At 38.5% G+C, this 21,144-nt stretch overlaps 1 protein-coding gene across 5 annotated transcripts in view; it reads right to left on the bottom strand.

Moving 5' to 3' along the window:
* The window catches only part of UVRAG (UV radiation resistance associated), a 97,652-nt gene that overhangs the window by 72,395 nt on the left and 4,113 nt on the right, over window positions 1–21,144 (bottom strand). For 4 of the 5 annotated variants that reach the window (XM_030042685.2, XM_030042684.2, XM_030042686.1 and 1 more), the window contains 4 exons: window positions 7,498–7,615; window positions 6,016–6,050; window positions 4,016–4,177; window positions 2,160–2,234 (listed from right to left, as the gene is read on the bottom strand). In XM_030042685.2, coding sequence (XP_029898545.1) covers window positions 2,160–2,234; window positions 4,016–4,177; window positions 6,016–6,050; window positions 7,498–7,615 — 390 coding nt within the window. The remainder of the gene's footprint in view (window positions 1–2,159; window positions 2,235–4,015; window positions 4,178–6,015; window positions 6,051–7,497; window positions 7,616–21,144) is intronic. The other variant, XM_030042689.2, reaches the window with a different exon arrangement.

Genomic DNA, 21,144 nt, shown 5'->3' on the forward strand with positions numbered 1-21,144 from the left:
GGCTCCCACCTCTCTTATTACAGGTAAGTTTACAGGACAGAAAATGGGAATTTGCATTTAGTTCCAGATGGATCAAGCAATGCTCAGAAGTACATCTACAGTGCATTTTGAAACTCTGAGTTCATTAAATATTGCCAGAATGGTTCAGTCAGCTTCCAACAATTTTCTTATTTTGGCTCATAAGTGGTCTTAATTAATGACATAGACATTTAATACACTAATAAAATGCACTTTATTGTAAGACTCCATAAATCTACTTTGGCAATTAATTCATAGTCCAAAGAATTATTAAAGTAAGAAGGATTTTTTTGAGCAATGGTGAAAAAAATAAGAGTACGATACCTTAACTTTGTCCATACTGAGACATGCAAAAATAGAGGACGCTTCCAACATTGACTGAAGTGTCTTTGTGCACAAGGTTTTCATTAGACTCTCAAAATATTAGCAAGCATCTGTTTTGATAACAAAGTTTCATATGTGCCAGTGCAAAGAAAAAACTGCTATTCCATCCACGTATTATCTCAAAAATTGAGGCTTATTACTAAGATGTGTTGAAGTATTACAGAGACTCACTATGACCACCAGAAAGAAAAAAACCCATAGAAGATAAAAAACCTGACACCAAAAATCCCTTTCTACAGAAGGTTTCAGGTGGTGCTTCATAGTATTTAGTATAACCACCAAAGTGGGGCTGTGTAATGTTTAGAATATCCAGCATTGACGTGAAAATTATGAAGCAAGACCAACTAAAAGCAGAAATACCCCTTAGGTGCACACAGCTTCTGCAGATTACAGGAAGAGTTTACTTGTGTCAACTAGTTTGGCTTGAAGGGCAGACAAGTCACTTAAAAACAGGAGGTATCTACTATACAAGAAGAGATTTAGGTCAAGGAACTGACAAAGAAAGCCATCAGAAGCTACAGAGCAGGGTGACAAAATAAATTTCTAGCTCTTGCAGCCAGAAAGAACTGAATAAATTATAGGGAAGCACAAAGAAGGAGATTATTTGTGCTCTACATAGGCTATGACTGTATTTGCAGCTTAGCTACGGAGCACGTACAAGAACCAAAACCAAGATGTACTTGTAAACCTTATGAGCTAGGGAGCAAGTCCTGACAACAAACAATCAGGAAAGAGGATAGCATTACCAACATTGAATTCAGGCCCAGCTTATTAATACTCAAACCATGAAAAACTAGAATTGCATCCTGCTTCAGGAAAACTCAGTTAACAGCACCAGGAAGCAGTCTGAGCTGTGTGCCAACCCATCTACAATTTGAAGGATAACCATCGAAATACTAAACAGAGTTTGGAGGCTTGCATACAGCCAGAGTTTTGAACACATAGCCACCTTGTCCCTTGCTCCACTCTCCCTACATAAGAACGGTTACCTGTGTTGCTGACTATAAAGGCACTGCCTCCATTCAAATCCCCACAAGACTGGACTTGCTGGTTGTGGCTAATGCAGAAACTGTAGCTGTGTGTCACAAGTCATTTTGTCTCCAGCCAAGGACTCCTTATACAACCTATCTATACCACAGTACTGCCACCAGCAATTTGGGATTAAAAAAGGACCCTGTCAGCTGTGCTATTTACAATAGGTAAGTTTAAACTTTTTCATCATCAATGTAGTAATCAGCACTGTCATGTAATTAATTTGGCTGCAGTCACAATATTGGCTGAACAAGCACAAATACTACAGTGGAGCCTTTAGGAAAAAAAAAAAAAAATGGGGTGAAAGAGTTGCAACACAGAGCAAATAAATAGCTTTCCATTTAGAAGCTACAAACTCTGGTTTTAAGAGCAAGAACCAAAACTTAGTGGACTTCTGTATTTACCATGAAAACGAGTCTGAACAGCCACACCATTTTCAAAACATTGTATGTTTGAATGCCTCAAAGGCATTCAAGGCTTATTTTCAGTAACCAGGCTTTTTTTGGACTTAAAATGCTATGCTTTAAGTCTTTCCAGAACAGCTCAGATGTACATGTAACAGAGGCGAGATAACAGTTCTTATCTGTCATGTCAAAAAAGTATTTCTTCTCAAAACTAAGCATTTTAATGTTCTGAGCATCCAAGTGTGAAAATTTAAGTTTAGAAGTTGAATTGCAGCTTGTCACCAGTACTAACAAGCCAGAACAAATACAAGATACCCTTACCTTCTGTTCAAATGAAGCTCCGTAATAACCATCATTGAGACCAAAAATAATCTCATTTGGGTTTCTTGCATGTATCTGTGAGAAGAAAAATCATTTTACGGTCAGCTTACTATGACTTTACACTGCAAGTGAGCATAAATTGCTCTGTTTGATAGTCAAATGCAGTTTTTCAGCACCTGTAATTCTAGACACACATGAAACCTAAGAAAAAACTGAATTTAACCATAGAGAATGTATTTGCTTCACAGCTTTAATAACTGTCACTGAGTATGTTCAGCCATTCTATCCTGAAATCAGAAACACAGGCCAGAGCATCTTTCCTATTGTTGCATTTCCAGCTGACAAAACTAAGAGACGAGGAAACTAATCAGAGAGGTAAGTCTCAAGAGTAATTAGCTTTCACATGGTATTACCTAAAAAGATAATTAAAAATTAGGCTTTTATGGTCATAGTAGACAAAATTAGCGTGCAGTATTAAAGCTAAAATCCTACTATTAATGCAAAGAACATTATTTCCAATAAAACCATGCACTAGAGCGTATTATTTAGGGAGCCATCTCTCCTGTCTGGTAAAAACAAACGGAAAGAAAGCTACAATATGAAGGGTACTGGATTTGGCTGGGATGGAGTTAATTTTCTTCATAGCAGTCCGTATGGTGCTGTGTTTTAGATCTGTGACTAAAACACCGTTGGTAACACACCAGTGTTTTAGCTATTGCTGAACAGTGCTTGCACAGCACCAAGGCCTCCTCTGTTTCTCGCTCTGCCCCTGCAGTGAGTAGGCTGGGGGTGTGCAAAAGCTTCAGATGGGACACAGCTGGGACGGCTGACCCGACTTGACCAAAGGGATATTCCAGACCATATACATCACGCTTAGAAGTAAAAAATGGGTCAGTCTTTGCAAGGTAGCTGTTGCTCAGGGACTAGCTGGGCATCTGTCTGTTGGTGGGAGGTGGTGACTGACTACCTTTGCATCACTTGTGTGGTGTTCTCTCCCCCCCAGCCCACACTTTTTTTTTTTTTTTCCTTTCAGTTATTAAACTGTCTTTATCTCAACCCATGAGTTTTTCCTCACTTTTGCTCCTCTGACTCTCTCCCAGCCCACCAGTGCACAGAGTACTGGCCAGGATCAATGCACCACGTGAAGCTAGAGCAGTCGTTCCCTATAAAGCTTTCTTCCCAGGCTTTGAAACACCCCAATTTAAATGATTTTTTTTTTTTTTTTTTTTTAAAGTGAGAAATAAACTATGATCTATTCTAAATAGATCCTATCAATTAATCAATAGAAAAGTGCCCATTGGAATTAGGACAACCTATTTGATTCAAAAGGCACCCTATTTTTTGGTTTTTATTATTTAAGTGATATGGGTTTCTTTTTGAGCCACTTTTACAATAAGCTCCACGATACAGAAAACACCTCTTTCAAAAGGCTACTAGTAAGAGACAAATAGCAGCATTAGAACAGATCTTATACAGTAAGCTGCTTGGACTGGAGATCTTTAACAGGATATCACTACCATGAGAATGGATTAAAACTAATATACACAAACATTATGATCTATGTTCATTTAACCATATGTACAATCATATTGCTATTTCCTCAAATTGAGGCATTGCAATTTAAAGTACCACGTACTAGCAGTATCATTTGAGAGTCTCAGTCAACAACGATAACTTAAAATATTCAGCTAGTCAAGATTTAGAGCTCTGAGGTAAGCTAACATGAATCTCTGCAATCAAACTTTAAAATACACCCTTCAAATGCATTAATTTCCTTTCTTAGCATCCTATCTATTTGTTCATCCACGTGTTTGTTTCCTTACATAAAAAGTTGAGACAAACTGTTTTCACGTTACCTGCTGGCCCAAGTACTTTAACCCATCTAGATTGACCTTCCATTCAATCAAAAGCTGAAAGTGCTCCTTCTTGCCACCCCAGATCCTCACAACAAAACAAGAGACAGAAGTATCAAGACGATCAGGCATTATTCCAAAGTCCAGACTCCTCCATGTCGGATTCTGTAGATATTCAAAGAGGGACAAAAACAACTCAAACAAGCTGAAAGTAGTCCTAAAATTGACAATTCAGAAAGTAGCAAGTTCATGTCAAAGACTAAAAAAACCTTAAGAATAATGAACACCAGCCATTTCAAGTTTTACACAAGAGTTGAAGCCAACAGGCTCTGCTGCTTCCTTATTCTGTTTTCTAGAAAGAATTCCAGGGTTGAAAGCTACATGCTGTAAAGTACTTCAGAAACTCAGAGCGGGCTCTGCTTCCTCCCACTACAAGATGTTGAAGAATTTACTTCAGAATTTACTAATTCAGTTTAGCCAAATCAGGAACTTTAAAAGTGGAAGTAACTTTCCAAGTTATAATTCAGCTTCTGAAAACTAGAGTATAGCTTACATTGCACAAGTTCAATTTAAAACGCCTATCTATTCCCCAATAATTAAGGTTGCATAATTTATTGACAGGTTTGTTCACATTCTTCTCCTTGACTGATGCTGATAGCAATCCTCAGATGTTGTCACTAACTTACCCAGTAAGTATCACAGAAGGAATGCATTAATCAAGTTTTCCTAAGGAGAAGGTATATTTGGTAACTATTCACATCCAAGAATAACAAGCCATTAAAACACCCATAGATGACGTACAGAATTTGCTCAAGACATCTTCTATTCAGATTTTTGTCATTCCACCTCATGTTTCCTTTGGTTAGATTCCCTTTTTGTTATTCCTTTTCCTGATTTAGAATAGGCAGAACTCAAAATCCTAAAGTTTCAAGGAAGATGTCTCTTGAACAATTTAACAGCCTTGAAGATGTAAGCAGCTTTTCCTCCATTCAGCAGGTTTTCAAAGCATTTACAGCCCAGTGTGCCATAAATGGTGCAGTTTTACCTTGTTAATGGAGACATTAAAATGTCTATTTAGCAGGTTTTCAAACTTCCTTACCCAAGACTTGCAACACCATACTCCCATCAAGAGACCTACCCCTTCTCAGTTGTAAACAGTTCAGTTCTGGTCCATTCACTGATCTGAACTGGAAAATTTAGAAATTCTAAGGCATTTTCAAACTTCAGTTCCTTAAAGCTATTAGCTCTTCAAAGAATATAAAGTTTATATATGCAGGTACATGTTCCTTACTGTTCACCTATACAAGAAAAAGATGTTCAAAGAAATCAGTGGTATATTCTGCAACACTGTTTTGACTCTCCCTTTATTTGGGGTGTTGCAAGCAGAGCCTCTACTTCTACACCAAAGTTGCTAAGCTGCAAAGCATGAGTTTCTAATGAATCTGTACACCCAGCAAAGTAATGTACAAGTGCTCTCTGAATAAGCAATTTGCAGACATTCAAATAAAAGCAGCTATTTCTGTTACCATCACCAGCTAGAACAGGAAAAAAAAAAAAAAATATGAACTGTAAACAAACCTGAGTTATGATGCATACAATTCTTACATACTGAAAGAAGCTAAACCAGTGAAAATCCAGCCAACATTATTTTGCCTATTTGGTGTTCTCAATATTTAAAATGGATATATACTGTAAAGCTTAAACTGAGCACTGAACAGTTTTCACATGAAAATGCCCTGCCCTTGGAGTGTTTAGTCCTATCTGCAGGAGTATTAACAGAGCATTGCTCCACAGCTGTTAAAACAAACATGCATTTCTACTATTCAGTAACTCGCTATTCCAACCCTTGTGAAAAGAACCTGAGAAGAAGAATGTGATGCTCCCAACAGAACTGAAGAGTGGAAATAAACATTTAACACTTATGGTATTGAGCAAAGAAACCAATATACTGCAGTACATATACAATTTTTAAAAGAAAGTTTTTCCATATTAAAATAACTTACCAGAGAATTCTTGATCACCTCACTCTTATAAAATTCTAAAGAAAAATGAGTAAAAAACACCTTTAGATTAGCTTAAACACTGATACAAATCTTAGTATTTGAAATAGAAAAAGCTAAAATAAGTAACACTCATGAAAGACAAATGCTAGTGGGTCTAGTTTATCAGTAACAGATTCATGAGAGAGATTTTAAAATGCAGTCATGCTTTTGACTAAAAGTACTCATTCACACTTAATTATTAGAAGTCATTATTTAAATTTAGCATTTCATCTTTATACCCAAGATAATCCTCAAGATTTACTGAGGCTTTGGTTTCTGGGGAAAGAACATGCCTCAGTACTTTACAGTATTTGGATGACATTCACAAAGCGACTAGTTTGTCATACAACGTCTTCCTGGAGGAGTGCAGCATGGATACACTAATTGCACTGCTTTCCTGAAGAGCAAGGATGACCTGTTCCAGATGCTTAGAAAGTGAACAGCCAAATTACCTCACAGAAGTGCCAAGAACCCTGTATTTGAATGGAAATAAGCAAGTGCTGACACATGGACCCTGGCTTCCCCAGCCAAAATAAGAGCTTAAAGTCTTTAGGTAGACAGCTCTGGAGGCTGGAATACAGATTTTGTACAATATCCCTCAGTCCATTGGAGTCCAAGGATAAAGCTTTGATGGAGTGCAGAACAGTCCCTTACACCAAACACTGTAGAAACAGTGATCAGTTACAGGTTCAACCAACCACTACAAGAAAATCCAGGTAGCAAGCTCAAGTTATGTACTCTTATCCTTCTGAAACAATGACCCTGAAAAAAAGCAAGGTTCAACTACACTAGCTGAAAATAAAAATTAGGAGAAAAACAAAATTTGCCTACAAAGCTCCAACTGTTGACCGTATCAAAAGGGGCATAAATATATATTTTTAATAATATCTCTCCACAACGAAGAACTATACGTTGCAGTGGAAAGCAAAGCATTAAAGAGAAACAAGATGTAACACTCAAACACAGTTATCAAAAGCAGAACAGATGCCTGGATGCTTTGTGTCATTGGCTGACAATTCTATTTTTGGAAAACTTCAATAATAGTAAGTGATGGTTTATGCTCCGTAACTTAACTGGTACGCACAGAGTGGAACGCTCTCCCCCACACAAAGCAACTAAGGCTCCAAAAGCTTTAACTTTTCTGTGCTCTTGAAGTTGCCAAGTTTCTTAAATTGGGGGGGGGGGCAGGGAAAGGAGAGCAATAACAAAAATAGGCTGATTTAAGAGACTTTACCAAATCTGTCATCTGTTTTGCTTCCTTGGCTGCTAACACTGAAAGCTTTTATGAAGTTCAGGAAACTAAAGAGGTCTTCTCCACTGTTAGTATAGATGATGCAATGGCAGCAGGTTGTCAAGGAAAAAAAAAAAAAAAAGGACAAAGAATTCATGCCATAAGAATTCAAAGATTAAGTGGTAAAAAAGTTGATAGCAAGCCTGGTGTACCTTTGTATATCTTGGTGTTATCACATAAGTGAAGAGTGAAGTATGTATCCAAGAGGCGATAACCATTCTTATTGATAATGTTACGTGCAGCGATATTCCGAAGATGACGAAGCCGGCGCTAAAAATAAGAAAAAAAATGTAAAAAGTTAAAGAACTTCCTTAAATTAAATTGAACCCTTTTTTATTGTAATAAAGCATTTTAATGATTTCCAAAGCACCATTGTCCAAAGAATCCCACCAAGCACTCAATTTTCTTTGGCAGAAAGCTAGTGTAAACAATAAGCATTCAGCAAAGCCACTGACTGGACAAGCAACAACTAGCACCTACGAGATCAGAATAAGCAACACTGATATACAAGACAAGCTATTCTTACTCATGTCCTATACATAATTTTTATTCTACATATTTAAATCACCCCAACTATTTGAGCAGTTTCAAGCAAATATGTGACACTATTAACATCAAACAGCAGCAGTATCACCCAGGTGTTCTGCATCATCACACTGGAAACACTTCCTAGCCAAAGCTATTTTCAACAAGCACTAGTGGACCAAGAGCTCCAAAATAAACCACCACCTAACCCAGAGTCATACATAACTGGCTGAACAAAACTTCCTGAATTCACAGTAATCCTGGAAACTGCTGTAACAACCTTAACTAAAAGTAAAGTACATCAGAAAGGTATATCCAGATTTTCAGGGAAAATTAAGGGCACAGTCAAATTTCTGATGTCTGTCAGCTACCATCTGCTTGGATAATTGAGTCCTTTTCTCTTGGATTAAATACACTAGAATATGTCACTAAAATCTTTAGTTTAGGTGATTTCATCCAACTCCAACACTATGTTAGTTTGCTACATTACTGTATCTCAAACAAAAATCATCAGAATGAATCAATCCCTCTCTCTCCCCACTCCAAGTGCCAAACAGCTTTAATAGTTGTGGCTAAAATCCTCAGCTTCAAAGCATACCATGCCCTTCGTCTCTGACAAATACTTAACATTATTAGCTTATTGTTAAATTCAACTAGTTAACAAAGCAATTTTGTAGGACTGTCCAGTCTTAAATCATTGCTTAGCTATGGTTCTTATTTTAACTTTGAAAACCCATGCATGCTTAAAACAGACTACCATGAACTTAGCACTTGGCAAACTGCCACTTCAAATATATAAAGCTCTCACCAAATCCTTCAGTATCATATTCTCCCAATCAATCTCTCAACCTACCAGTGTTTCACCCATCTACCATGGGGGTGTTGACAAATGGCTCCCTATCCTTTTTGGATCACCACAAACCACCTACAAGCCTCAAACAACTGGTTTGGTGCATCCTTTTACCACAGAGTTCATTTTACAGCATACTACTTTTTCCCAAAACCTTGTTAATTTGTAAGTCTGGATCCACCTTAAAAGAAACACTCCCACATTGACCAAAAGCAGATTCAAAATGCTTTTGAAACCAAAAGACAACTTCTCTGTTTGCAGCTTGTCCTAAAAGGCTTTTAAGAAGAGTTGAAAGGCCATCATCTGTTTTGGAATCAGTATGACACTTTATATCACTTAGTATCACTTAAGTGATATATTAGTTTTCCTTCCTGGAAATATGTAAGAAGAATATTAAATTTCTGTTCACGTGACAGACTCAAAACCACTGGTGGATTCATTCCTGCAAAGTCTATTTATGAGTTACACTAAAAACAGAGCCTGAGATGGGATGCCCAAATAACTCTACTATATACATGCAATACAAAATAAAAAAAAACAAACAAATAAACAAACAAACAAAAACAACATAGCCAACCTTCTAAGCTGCTTATTTGCAGAACCACATGGTCTTATTTTGTTTGAAATTGGTATCAGGAATGTCAACAGAAAGATTAAGCCTCACTTAAAAAAAACCCACACAAACTATATGGACCTTGTACATTATTTCAAACCTATCCTTAAAGTTGTGTAGTTTTGCTAGCCATTTTTATAAGCAACTTAAACACTCCTTAAGAAATGGCTTTGAACATATATTGCACTCCCTATAAAAATGATTCAAGGATTTTATGTGCCATTTCTCTCCTTTAATTAACTTCAGTAGCATACAAATCAGTCATGTACCATGTTCATCTCCCCCTTCATTTTTGATATTTTTTTTAAACCCCTTAAAATCTAAGAAGAATAGCCCACATAGCATCTAGCTGAGGGGGTAACTTTCTCCAAATCTTTTTAGTATTGCAAACTAATTGTGTGACTGGTTTAAGTAGTATGCTACAATGAAGTAGCCCTCAAGCAAAGCCAAACAAGTTTCTCATCTTTCACTATGTGCAATGAGGTTTGGAAAAAGCCGTGGAGTGTCATAACCTACAGCTACATCTCTGGACAAGAGCAGAGTCCTTATCTCCATGGTTTGTGACTTCTGTGCACCCTTAGTCTGGAATTTATCCCAAAGTCTAAAGTCTCACTTCTCCCAAACCAGTTGGAAGAGGAACATTAAATCTGGGACTGTGAGACCACAACACAGTTCAGGACTCAGCATGCAACAGGTAATGAATGTCTATTTAAATCACTAACTTAGTCATCACTCTCCTCCTCCCTCCTATCCCATTACTTGTCCATTTAGCCTAGCTGATAGGGAAGAAGTTTCCAGTTACATGGACAATTTTCTTGTTCATATTCTTTAGTATGAGGTCATGCTGACAAGGGACTTGGATCCTGAAAATAAACCTTCCAGCTTGCCCACTACATTGTCACTGATATTATATTGCATTACTCAGATTTCCTCAGAACTCCACTGAGGCAGCATTCAGAGTTAATTAACCTCTCCTGACCAAAGATAATTAGCTTTAGCCAGGAGACCATCAGCTATGAAGACATATCCAGAAGACAATTCAAATAGGCTCTAAAATTCCTCATCAAGAGCTTGTGGCTGTTCTGTGACAATAAGTATTATTTCAAGGGAATTTTCAAATCTCTGTTAAGTGTTGCCTCCTATGTGTTTACTATCATTTTTTGCTCAAGATATTTGAATACACAAAACAAAAAACCCACTGTGTTGTAGTTCAGCTATCATTGGCACCAGCCAAATCGCCCTGCTGCCAACTCCGCTGCTTATTTGCAGTTCTGCATCGCCCTCCTCATTTGTACCACCATAAATAAGCACTTGTGCAGCTGCTCAGTGAATCACCCTGGGGAACCGATCTGGATGAAAACTAACCACCTCTCTTTCACTGGGTTAGTTTCACCAGATCAGTTCCTCAATAGGGTTCACAATGTGGCTGTACAAGCAGCTGTCCTGATGAAAGGAGGGATGGCGCAGCAAGAAGCAGCCAAAGGCAGACAGGACCACTTAAATGGAACCGCCAGCTTAAAATATGTGCGGAGCTACATACAGCCTGGCATTTCCACAAGCAAAGTGAAAAGCGGTTCACAATGAGGTATCAGTGCATTTCAGACTGCAAAAGCAACTCTTTATAGAGAAGTGACCCATTACACTTTACATTTAATACAGTAGCTGCAAATAATCCAGAGTTCTTTCATTTCCTTTTTCTTTTAGGTGAAGTGGGAAAGAGTGGTTACTTCTCCTAAGAGACAAGTTCTAGCTAATTGCTTTTTCTATAAAGGTATCAAGAAATCTTCACCACAAGGAAGGATTCCCCCACAGATGAGATGTTCTGCAACCAGAGCAGCCATTCCAAAAAGCCCAGTTTAAAAAATCAAAATACAAGTGCTAAAACACAAGGCAAGTGCTTTGGTAGCCTCATGAGTCACATAACTTAAGAAAGACCAGTTGTGTTTGCAAGCTGATAGTGCAGGATCTGCTTTCATAAAAAAGACAAGCAAAATATGCAGATGTGTATAGATAATTTTCACCGCTATCTCCTCAAACAGTTGACAGTCCATCAGTAACACAGTACTGAAGATCTCAGACACTACAACAGGCATCTTAATAAGATATCCTACTGCAAAAAAAGTTATTTTTCAGCAGAGCACTGATTTAAGTAAGCTCTGACAAGCAGAACTGATACCATTAAAAAGGTTATTTAATTTTCCCAACAGCTCTGAATTTAGTGCCTGCAGCCTGAATGACGGCGTATCTGGATCACTGCTTAGCAGAGCAGTAGAGCAGGTTTAACAGCTCATTCTAGGGGGTTTGTGACACAGAAGTTATTTCGATTACCACAGTTGCCCTAGTCCTTTGCAATTCCCAAGAAAGTCAATGGAGCAGTGAAATTACATGGTAGGCCTTGTTATCATTTGATTTAATTGCTGGTCTAAGTTGCAACTGAGTAAAAGCAACTGCTATATAGCAACGCTACACTGACCTACATGAAGGAAATCAGTGCTTCCTTCTACCTTGAAAATAAATTACTACAAACCAGGAGAAGAGAGCCACTAATTTTCCCTTAGAAGAAATCCTGAATAGTAGTTTATATTTTAAAAACACTGCTGGAGGTAAAGATATCGCAGGTTGTAAGCATACAGCTATCCCGAAGAAAGGCTGATCAGGAAAGCTTTAGAAGAGATCAGAAGAGCAGAGCCTACCGTCAGGTTTCATCCCTCATGCCTGCAGAGCCACAAAACTGGCTTCCCACAATTCAACAGCAGCATCTTGACAGAGCTGCTAGAGTGCAGCGAGACCATTCACGCTCAGCAATGACCAGCTTCTCTTAAAAGTCAGGGATCTTTTTTTGTTATTTAAGAAAAGCACTCAGTTTTCATCACTCTGAAGAACTATTATCAGTTGTTTAATGTATCTATCGTTCCCATTCAATGACTTTCTGGGAACCTCTCCAGATTTACCGCAGGCCATAAACAAAAAGTCAGACTGCTACAGAATAAAGTATTTTGATCAACAACCTTGTTAATACTTTGCTTTTTTCATCAGCTGATCCCAGAACTCTAGTGTCTACCAAGTTGAGATTTTAAGGACTGAAACTGCCTGGTCCCTTCATGCTTTAGTTCCCTCAACACTAAGATACATAACCATCATCTTTCACTACCTCTGCCTAAAATACCACCTTCTGCATCTAGACACTTGTTCCCATCCTGCACAATGTTTTCTTGTGCATTTGTGCAGTCTCACTCATGGTGAGGGTCAGAGAATTTATCCAAGCTACAGCTGACAAAAAAAGAAGTTAATTTTAAGTGTAAGTTCCTCCAATTCAGCTCACTACAGCTACACAGATGTGCCCACCACAAAAGCAGGGCAGAGCAGGCAGGAGTAGAAGGCAGCAGAGTTTTTTTTAACACTGCAGTTTCTTGACGGCTTAAACTGATCCAGACACCATGCTCTGCTTCCCTCTGGGCCTGAGAAACTTAAGCGACAAAGCTATTCACTTGGGTTTTTTGTTAGGTTAAGTCTAACAATCTGGTACCATTAATAAAAATCACTGCAGAGCTGGAAGGTGGGGAGGAAGGGAAGGAAAGGGAATAAGTCAAAACAAGAGAGAGAAGTGCACTGTTGTTAACACAAGGTCCAGACTGTTCATGGAACCACAAGAAGAACAGTGACTACCTACAACAGCCTAAAGTATTCGTGGAATTTCATAATTATTTGTTCAAGGTCACATAATGGGTAGCAAAAACAAGCACAGAGAGTTCTGACTCCTCTTCCATCTTAACCACTTTATTATTCTCTTACAAGAATCTGATGACCCTGGGAAAAAAAAAAAAAAACACCAGTGTAAGTATATCCAAGCTGGATGAGAACACAGCCAAACACCATTTTTCTATCTTAGCCACTGATCACACTTACTAGCTCAGGCTCCAAGTATGAATTGTGAAGCTCAGGTCATTAATATGGGCAACAGCTAAGTCTACTCTTTATCACATGGAGCCTATCATTTTATTAGCAGCTGAGATGATCTAATGGCTCACTGCTGGGAAAAAGGGGAGGTCTGTCTTCTTTATGTCCCAAATCTGCCTCCTCCCACCCTCTCTTCCAGTTGCATGGTCTGCCCTCTTTAGCACTGTCTCTTTCACCAAAACTATTCATGAATCCTTGCTCCCAGCAGAAACACTAGCACTTTGACACATTAAATCAATTTGCAAAGGTGTCAAAGGAGCATCTAAACTTAAGCAAGGCAGGCAGTTTAGTTTCTTCCAGCAACAGCCATCCAAGATGCTGTCAAACAGCCCCCTCTGTGAAAGGAAGGTTAGGCTGAAAACTCTTCCAGATGTTAATCAAAGAATGACAGTGGGCCTGCTGCATCCATGTCCACGAGCAAGTTTCAGAAATTCTGTTGGAATAGTTTAATTTTTAAAGAACTTAGTAAACTTGAATACGTTTTCCAGAATGAAGTTTAAATTCAATTGGCCACAAATAAATTTTTATAAATCTATGGCTGGATTGGAAAAAGGCTTTTCTTCCACCACCACTGCATTCCTTGTGATATCCCATATAATCAATGTAAAGTGCAAAGCATCATACAGGTTCAAGAGAGCATTTCTGATTCAACAAAGAACAAGGGGGGGAGCACAAAAAAAAAAAACCAGCTTACTTTTGCCTGAAGTACAAATACAAGGGTAAAACCAGTGTAAGAAGGCTGGGAAACCATCTTGTACAAGCAAAGTCAAAATTTACAGAAATTACTTTAAAAAAAGCCCAAAGTTGCCAAAAGCAAATCACCACTCAGGCTTCTCACAGAGACCTGATTACCTGAAAAGCAATCATTTTTTCTCCAGAAGACATGCTGTACAGGACTATCAACACTGGCTACAATTTCAGCACCAATTCTCCTTACTCAACCTTTAATGGAGCATCCTACCTATCAGATAGTTTTTAACATAAACACCAAGACATAGTCTTCATCTCTGGACACCATCCCTGATTTTCAGACTGCTGCCCTCCTCCTGATTGTTTCAAGGGAGAATATTCCATAAATTCTTTCCAGGTCAGGATCAGCTCTGACCTCTGTACAAGCTGGTACATATACTGGTTTTACCTGGCTTTCACATGAGTTTCCTAGCTTGCTTGCTTTATGACCCACAGTAGCTCTGGAAGAATTTAAGCAAAATCCCTCCAACTATTTTAGCATTAAAGCAGGCTTCAAAGATTAGTTAGCAACACAAACATTACTACAGCAATTCTAGTTGTTTTGAACTTAACAGAACTGAGCTTGCATGGTCAGCTATTTGGGTCTCTGAATACTTGTCATAATTAAGTCACAGAAAAACACAAGGCTCTGTGTGCTTTGTAGCTCACAGCAGTCAGGTTGGTTTGGGGTTTTGTTTAGGTTTTTTTTTTCCTCCTTTTCTTAAAAAGCATAAAAGCTCTAGCTCTAAAAAAAAAAAAAAAAAAATCTAAATATGAGCTGTATTTAGCCAACATGAACATTATTTATTAGCACAGCACTGCTCAACATCTTATTATCTGAACTTCCTACCTCCTCAGATTTTCACTACTTGCTTTCATCTGTCCGTACCAGTTTGACTTATTACCTAGCAATCATGTGATCTGAGTTCTTGGAATTCAAATGGTAGACAAGAATTCACACTTAATTCAATTTTATATAAGTTTTCAAGCTGCCTTGTTTTCCAATTTGATACACTCCACTACAAAAAGAAAAAAGGTACCTCACAGAAGGTGTGGGTCAAGTCTGCTGCAGTATACAAAGCCTCGAACAGCAAAGGAACATGCAGTGGGAAGTTGAGATACTATTCAGATGTGTTGTTACCTAAATCCACAGGAAGGATGAGAAAATGCTTGTACTCCAATTTAGACACTTGCTAGGAAGATTTATTTAGAAGTTTTGTAATTAAACAGTTTTCCACAGTTCACACATGATTTCAGATCGACTTCAGAAGCAAAGCAGAAGCATTTGATATGCGATCTTGTAGCACGCACAATAAGGAATTTTTGGAATTCTATTTTAATGTGCTTTCAGCACACACTTGAAGACAGCAAGGCCCCGAGAGCTACACAACCATCATTAGTTCAATGAATCACTTGCGGATCTCATTATAATTGCACCCCCTTCATATCTCAATTTCCTCAAGTCAAGTAATGGCATTCAGCAGCAGTTCAGTAACTCATTTCTCCTTCTAAGACTTAGATACTTTCTGGCAACAGTCCTTCAAAAGTTATGCCCGCTATGAATCATACCTGAGGCCAACACCAATTCAAAGATGCACAGTAGGAATGTAACCGCATTTTTTCCTGTGAAGATGCAGAATACACACATACAAAACTTTCCTCCCTCACATTCCTAAAGATCTGATGCAAGCAATGAGACACATTGAATCTGTGCAGTGTGATTTACCCAGACTAACTGACCACGAGAAAGGTCAAAACTACCTTCACCACCACAGGCCTGAAGTTTTCACAGACGTGCAATTGTGGATTTTAGTTTACAGTTCCTTAAATCAAGGTGCTGGCTTTCCTTTATGCTTAGGGACATCTGAAAGGCTTTTGAAAGGTTCATATGAGACAGAAAACACCTATGAAGCTTTCACTTGAACACATCAAAGCTCAAAACAGGTTTCTAATCATCCATACTGTGCCACAACTACTCCTGTTTCCGTACTGCAATGAGAGTTTCAACAAAGAGTCAGTACATGGAAGATGTTGTCCAAAAGGCACCAAGTCTTCCCTAATTCACACAGGGAGAAAGTGAAAGAGGAAGAGTGAGGAACATCTCTACACTTGACATGGCCCATGTAGAAGTATAATTATTCTCCAGCTACTTGAATGCAAACCAGCCGTTCATTAGCTCAACTCAGAGTTAAAGTACGCAACACCTGAAGTGAACGTTATATCTGACAAAATATGCCAGTCTATGGCACAAGCTGCTCCTTTAATGCTAATTAAAACAGCAACAGTAGTATCAGAAAGTAATAAGATGGCTAATTACATAATAAATGAAAAAAAAGATGGCTATATATTACTTTTAAAGGTAGCCAAGTCCTTCAGTCTATCCTCCCTTGCACCCTCTCTTAATAGCTAGCCCACTGAACTCTTTCCTCACTAAGTAACTGAATTTACACTGAGGAGCAAGTCAGAACTCAAGTTCTACCTCAGAGCAATAATGTAAACAGCTGGTAACTGTTCAGCAGGAGCAAGAAATTTTCTCTTTGTACACCATAATCACACGTAGAAAATCTACGCTGCTTTTTTAGAGCTCAGAACCAATGAGACAACCAAGACCAAAACTGACATTCCATGCAAGCCCACAGTGCTCACATTCTTCACTAGTGATTTTCTGCATCCTCATCCTTCTTTCAACATCCAAAATTTGTGCTCATTTCTGCAGAAAGACTGAATGACCTGTTATCTAAACTAGAAGGTAGGGACAGGTACAGAAGACATGGGTATTCAGTCTTAGGATACAAACAGGATAGCTGGTTAGGTGTGACAAAACTAGACTCAAAACATAGAATTTACTCAAATGTAATGTTAGCAGGAAGGGTTCAAAAGCAAAATCATAAGCCCATGCAGGGATTTAGGCAAATCAACTTCTTTCTGTGTATTGTTTCAACAGCTGTGTTCAGTTATGGTCACTACAACATCAAGAGCAACAGACCAAGCAAGCTGGCAAACACCACAGCCCTGAAGAATAAAAACTGTCAGCACACCCTAAAAAATTGCTCTAAACTGGGGTTAAGAAAAAACAAAAAAAAAAAATCTTACAAGCACCGACCACTTGCCAGCCAAAGCTCCTCTTGCTAGGTGTTTATATAAGATACAAATAACAAGGAACTAGATATACAGTCTTTTCATCTTTAACCAAGACCTTTAAGAAGCAGCAGCTAGAAATACCATCTTTCCTTATTGATGTTTTCCTCTGAGTTTGTCTAAATAAATATTTACTCACTTGCAAAATGAAAGACCAAAACTGTAACTGCTTCTTTGACACAACACGGGAACTACGCCATGGGGTAGAAAAGCGAACATCGGGGTGCAAGTCCCACCTCATTAATAACGCACTGTAGCAGTTCAGAGAAGTCCCTTAAGCTTCTTAATACCACCTTGGGCAAGAGAGCTTTAGTCCATATTAGCAGTGAGAATGACCTGGGAATACCAATTAAGCAATAGAAAACAAGATGATGCTCAGAAGGAAAGACACAAAAAGTAAACAGGGCCTTATGGAATAAAGCATCAACAAAACCGAAGCAAAGGCACTTTTGACCTTAAAGAACCACTTGATTTTAAGTACGCACCAAGTTGCACAAGCAAACAGCATACACTGATTAATAACCGGAAGCATATTAATGTTTATCATGTTACTGGATAACAAACCAAGGGCAAACCAGTAAGCTTCTTCATAAATAAGGAATGAGTCTTTAGTTACCAGCTACCAAGACCTTTCCTTCACTCAATTAAGAATATTCCTTAACCCCCCACAAATCTCCCAAATAAAGCATCAAAAGTGATTTACTACAGCTTTCTGACAAAACAGTCTCTCTCTAACTTACCGCCAGACCATTCAGTCTGCAAAACACACTTGCATTCCTTAGGGAAAAAAAAAATATAGTAGTACACTGCAGATAGCAAAAATCTAGCCCCAGATTAACAGCCAACCTTTTTGGCTGCAATTACAATTTTACAGTAACTTTAACAACTATTTCCTCCTAATTGTCTCTAACAAACACTAGACAGTGATACAGCTGGACACGGATACAACTGTGTAAGATCACTAGATCAACACTCACATTGTGGTGTTTTACTGGAGCTGCACTTCCCTCCCCACTCGGCGTTTAAAGACAGTGTATGTCAAAGAGAAGTGAAAGCAATATTCAAATATGACACTTTCCATCTGCTATTCTGACTTCCCCCAGCATATTTAGTAGGAAAGAGGAAATGAAATATTTAAGAGTCAGTCTTTGTTTTCATATTGCTCAGTGGTATATACAACAATAGCTACAGAAAACTATTTCAAAAAAAGATGCTCTTTTCACACTGTTTTAGTTGAAAAACTAGTTCATGTGCAGCTCTGAGCCCGTACAGTAGCTTTCTTCACTTCTCCCACATACAAGACCTCTCAAACTCATTTGCCAGTGCACTTGAATCGCCCATTTCTGCCATTACCCAAGTTGTTGTGTATGAGTGGTACACATCTTTAAATAAAGTAACTATGAAATTTTAGCCTTGTTCTAATTCACCCATGTTCTTCTCATTCTGCTTTACCTCTACTCACTTGGATCACCAAGTATCTAAACATATACCCAAGGTACTGGATTACACTGGATTGTCACTTCCAACTGCTGAAAATAATGGTTTTATTTATTATTAGAATGCAGAAGTACCTGCAATCCAGAAGTACTTGTTCTTTTTTTCCTGAGAAGTTCTTTCCAGAAGTACTTTCAAAAGAAAAAAAAACACCTTTTGCTTTAAAGTTCACTTCGCTCATGACTTTCATACCTTTCCATCCTGGGTTCAAACAGGGCAGCAATGCAAGTTTCTGAAGCATGTGTATTAAGCTCATGTAATTAGTAAAATCCCAAAAGCTCAAAGACTCTTAAATGTTTAGTATATATAATTTCTTTGAATGTAGCTCAATGGAACAATTTCTTGTACATGAAATTTTACAGAATGGATAGAATCTTCACTACTATGGTCATCAATGAGATATTCAGACCTTGTCATCAACTTCCCATTTCTTCATAGGAATGGAATAAGAGTATAAACCTGAAAAGGACATTCACAGTCTCTGAATTCAATCCCTTTATTACAGTCAACCAGTTCATGGAAGGTAAACATTACAGCGTGTTTTCATATTCAAAGTAGATTTTGGGGGATTTTCTTCCTACCAGTTAGGGGTCTGCTCCAGAACTTTGTTTGGTTGAAAGAAGTTTTTCAGTTCCTAAATAAGATTTTCGTATTCAAAACAAAGGACCCTTCCCTTCAAAACATGCTCAGGACGGGGATAACCCATTGTCTGAGCAGTGGTGAGATGGCAGAAAACATAGCCTGGCCATATGATACTTTTACCCAGCTACTGGAAATGCCAACATGCACCTAGTCTGACAAGTCTGTATCAGCACTGAGTATAAACAAATGTGATGCTCTGCAGTTTGCTGAAGTTCAGAGTGCAAGGAAGCCTCACATGGCTCACCATGGAACCATGTCGGGTACCTTGCCCTTATCATCTTAAACCCCACTATATGAGCTAAACTGTTCCCAGAGTTAAGCTAGCATGGAAGCCACAGCAGCCATGTTTGCTAAGTGTTGCTCTCGGGCTCCTAAAGATTCATCACACTCCAGCTGGTTCTTCATGAATCCCAGTCTGAAAGTGAATGGAGGCTACAGAGTGTCCTGGGAAAGTTTCACTAACTGTTTTCTCTGTTTCACTCTGCCCTAAACACCTACTTCTGACATCTGTGGCTGAAAGCTCATTCCTGCTCCTTTCCACAGAAACTTTCACCACCTGACAAAATATGTCTATGAACTGAAAGATATAGAAGATATTGTGTCACCTGGACTTCAGTTTAACACTGTTCACAGCTGTGCACAGTGGCACACTTTACCCCTTCCCTTCTTACCACCGCATCCATATTCACCAGACCATATCTAACTCTGTCATGTGCACCCTCGGACACAATACATCCAGTCTTTGAGGAGCTCATCTTGGAAACCCACCTTGGATATCACTACACAGGGCATACTGAAACGTGATTGACTGACACTGAACTGGAACTAAAGCTTCTGATGGAAAAGACCTAACTCCATGTACAGCTTCTAGTATATCCCTTAGTATCTATAATAGCTAGGGTTTTTTTCTCCCCATTACCCAGGCTCTCTCCAGTGAGCAGAAAATTGCTTACATCAAGGTATCAATAACATGGGTCCAAGAGTTGAACAGTTTCCTGGGGAAAAAAAGCAGATATAGATGGGGGTGATCGTGGTCCCGTTATAGGGCTGCCTTAGGTACAGTCTGAATGTCACATATTATTTTCCCCCTATAATTTGGAAGTAAGCCATAGATGATCTTCAGAAGAAAGCTTCTTGCACCTGATCATCAATCAGGTCAGTGGAAATTAGCAACATAAGCAGACCAAACTTTTAGCTTACAACTGGCAAGTACTGGTGGCAGAGATGCAACTGGCTGATGAGCATTTTCCCTGTGGTTGGTGTACGGTCAAACCACTTGGGAACAAGCTGTTGAAATACTTTACAATCAGCCAAGTCAAACAAGTGCTAAGCTGTTACACGTATGACTAAGTACTCATCTACTACACTGGAATCCACATTGGGTTTTGTTCACTTTTCTTCTGTCATCTATCTTTATCACAATAAAGTAGTAGGGGACATTTTTGTCATTTTCTAAAATGGTTCTAGCCATTATTTCTGAGGGATCCTCCTCTGCTCCAACCAAAACCAATTATACCCATAGTTTATTCATGCCCTGGTTAGCCATCTAGACAAGAGGGATGCTTCAGTCTACGGACATGGATCTGACTGAATGCCTGAACCACAGACCGACTGGAAATCATTTGTTAAAAAAAAAAAAAAAAAGTATGGGTTCTTTTTCTTCATTACATCTCCCCAGTCATTCACTACAAACTGTGCATCAGTACAGCTGTTTGTACAACAGTACATGCAGTTCAAGCTTGCGGGTCTTCAAACACTATCTCACAGTTCATTAAAGCTTCAGTTTCTTTAATGTTGGAATTGATAGTAAAAGCTTATCAATTTCAGCATGAAGGAAAAGTTTGAAGTGCT

This window comes from Aquila chrysaetos, chromosome 19, assembly GCF_900496995.4.
Source record: "Aquila chrysaetos chrysaetos chromosome 19, bAquChr1.4, whole genome shotgun sequence".
Taxonomy (NCBI): Eukaryota; Metazoa; Chordata; class Aves; order Accipitriformes; family Accipitridae; genus Aquila; species Aquila chrysaetos.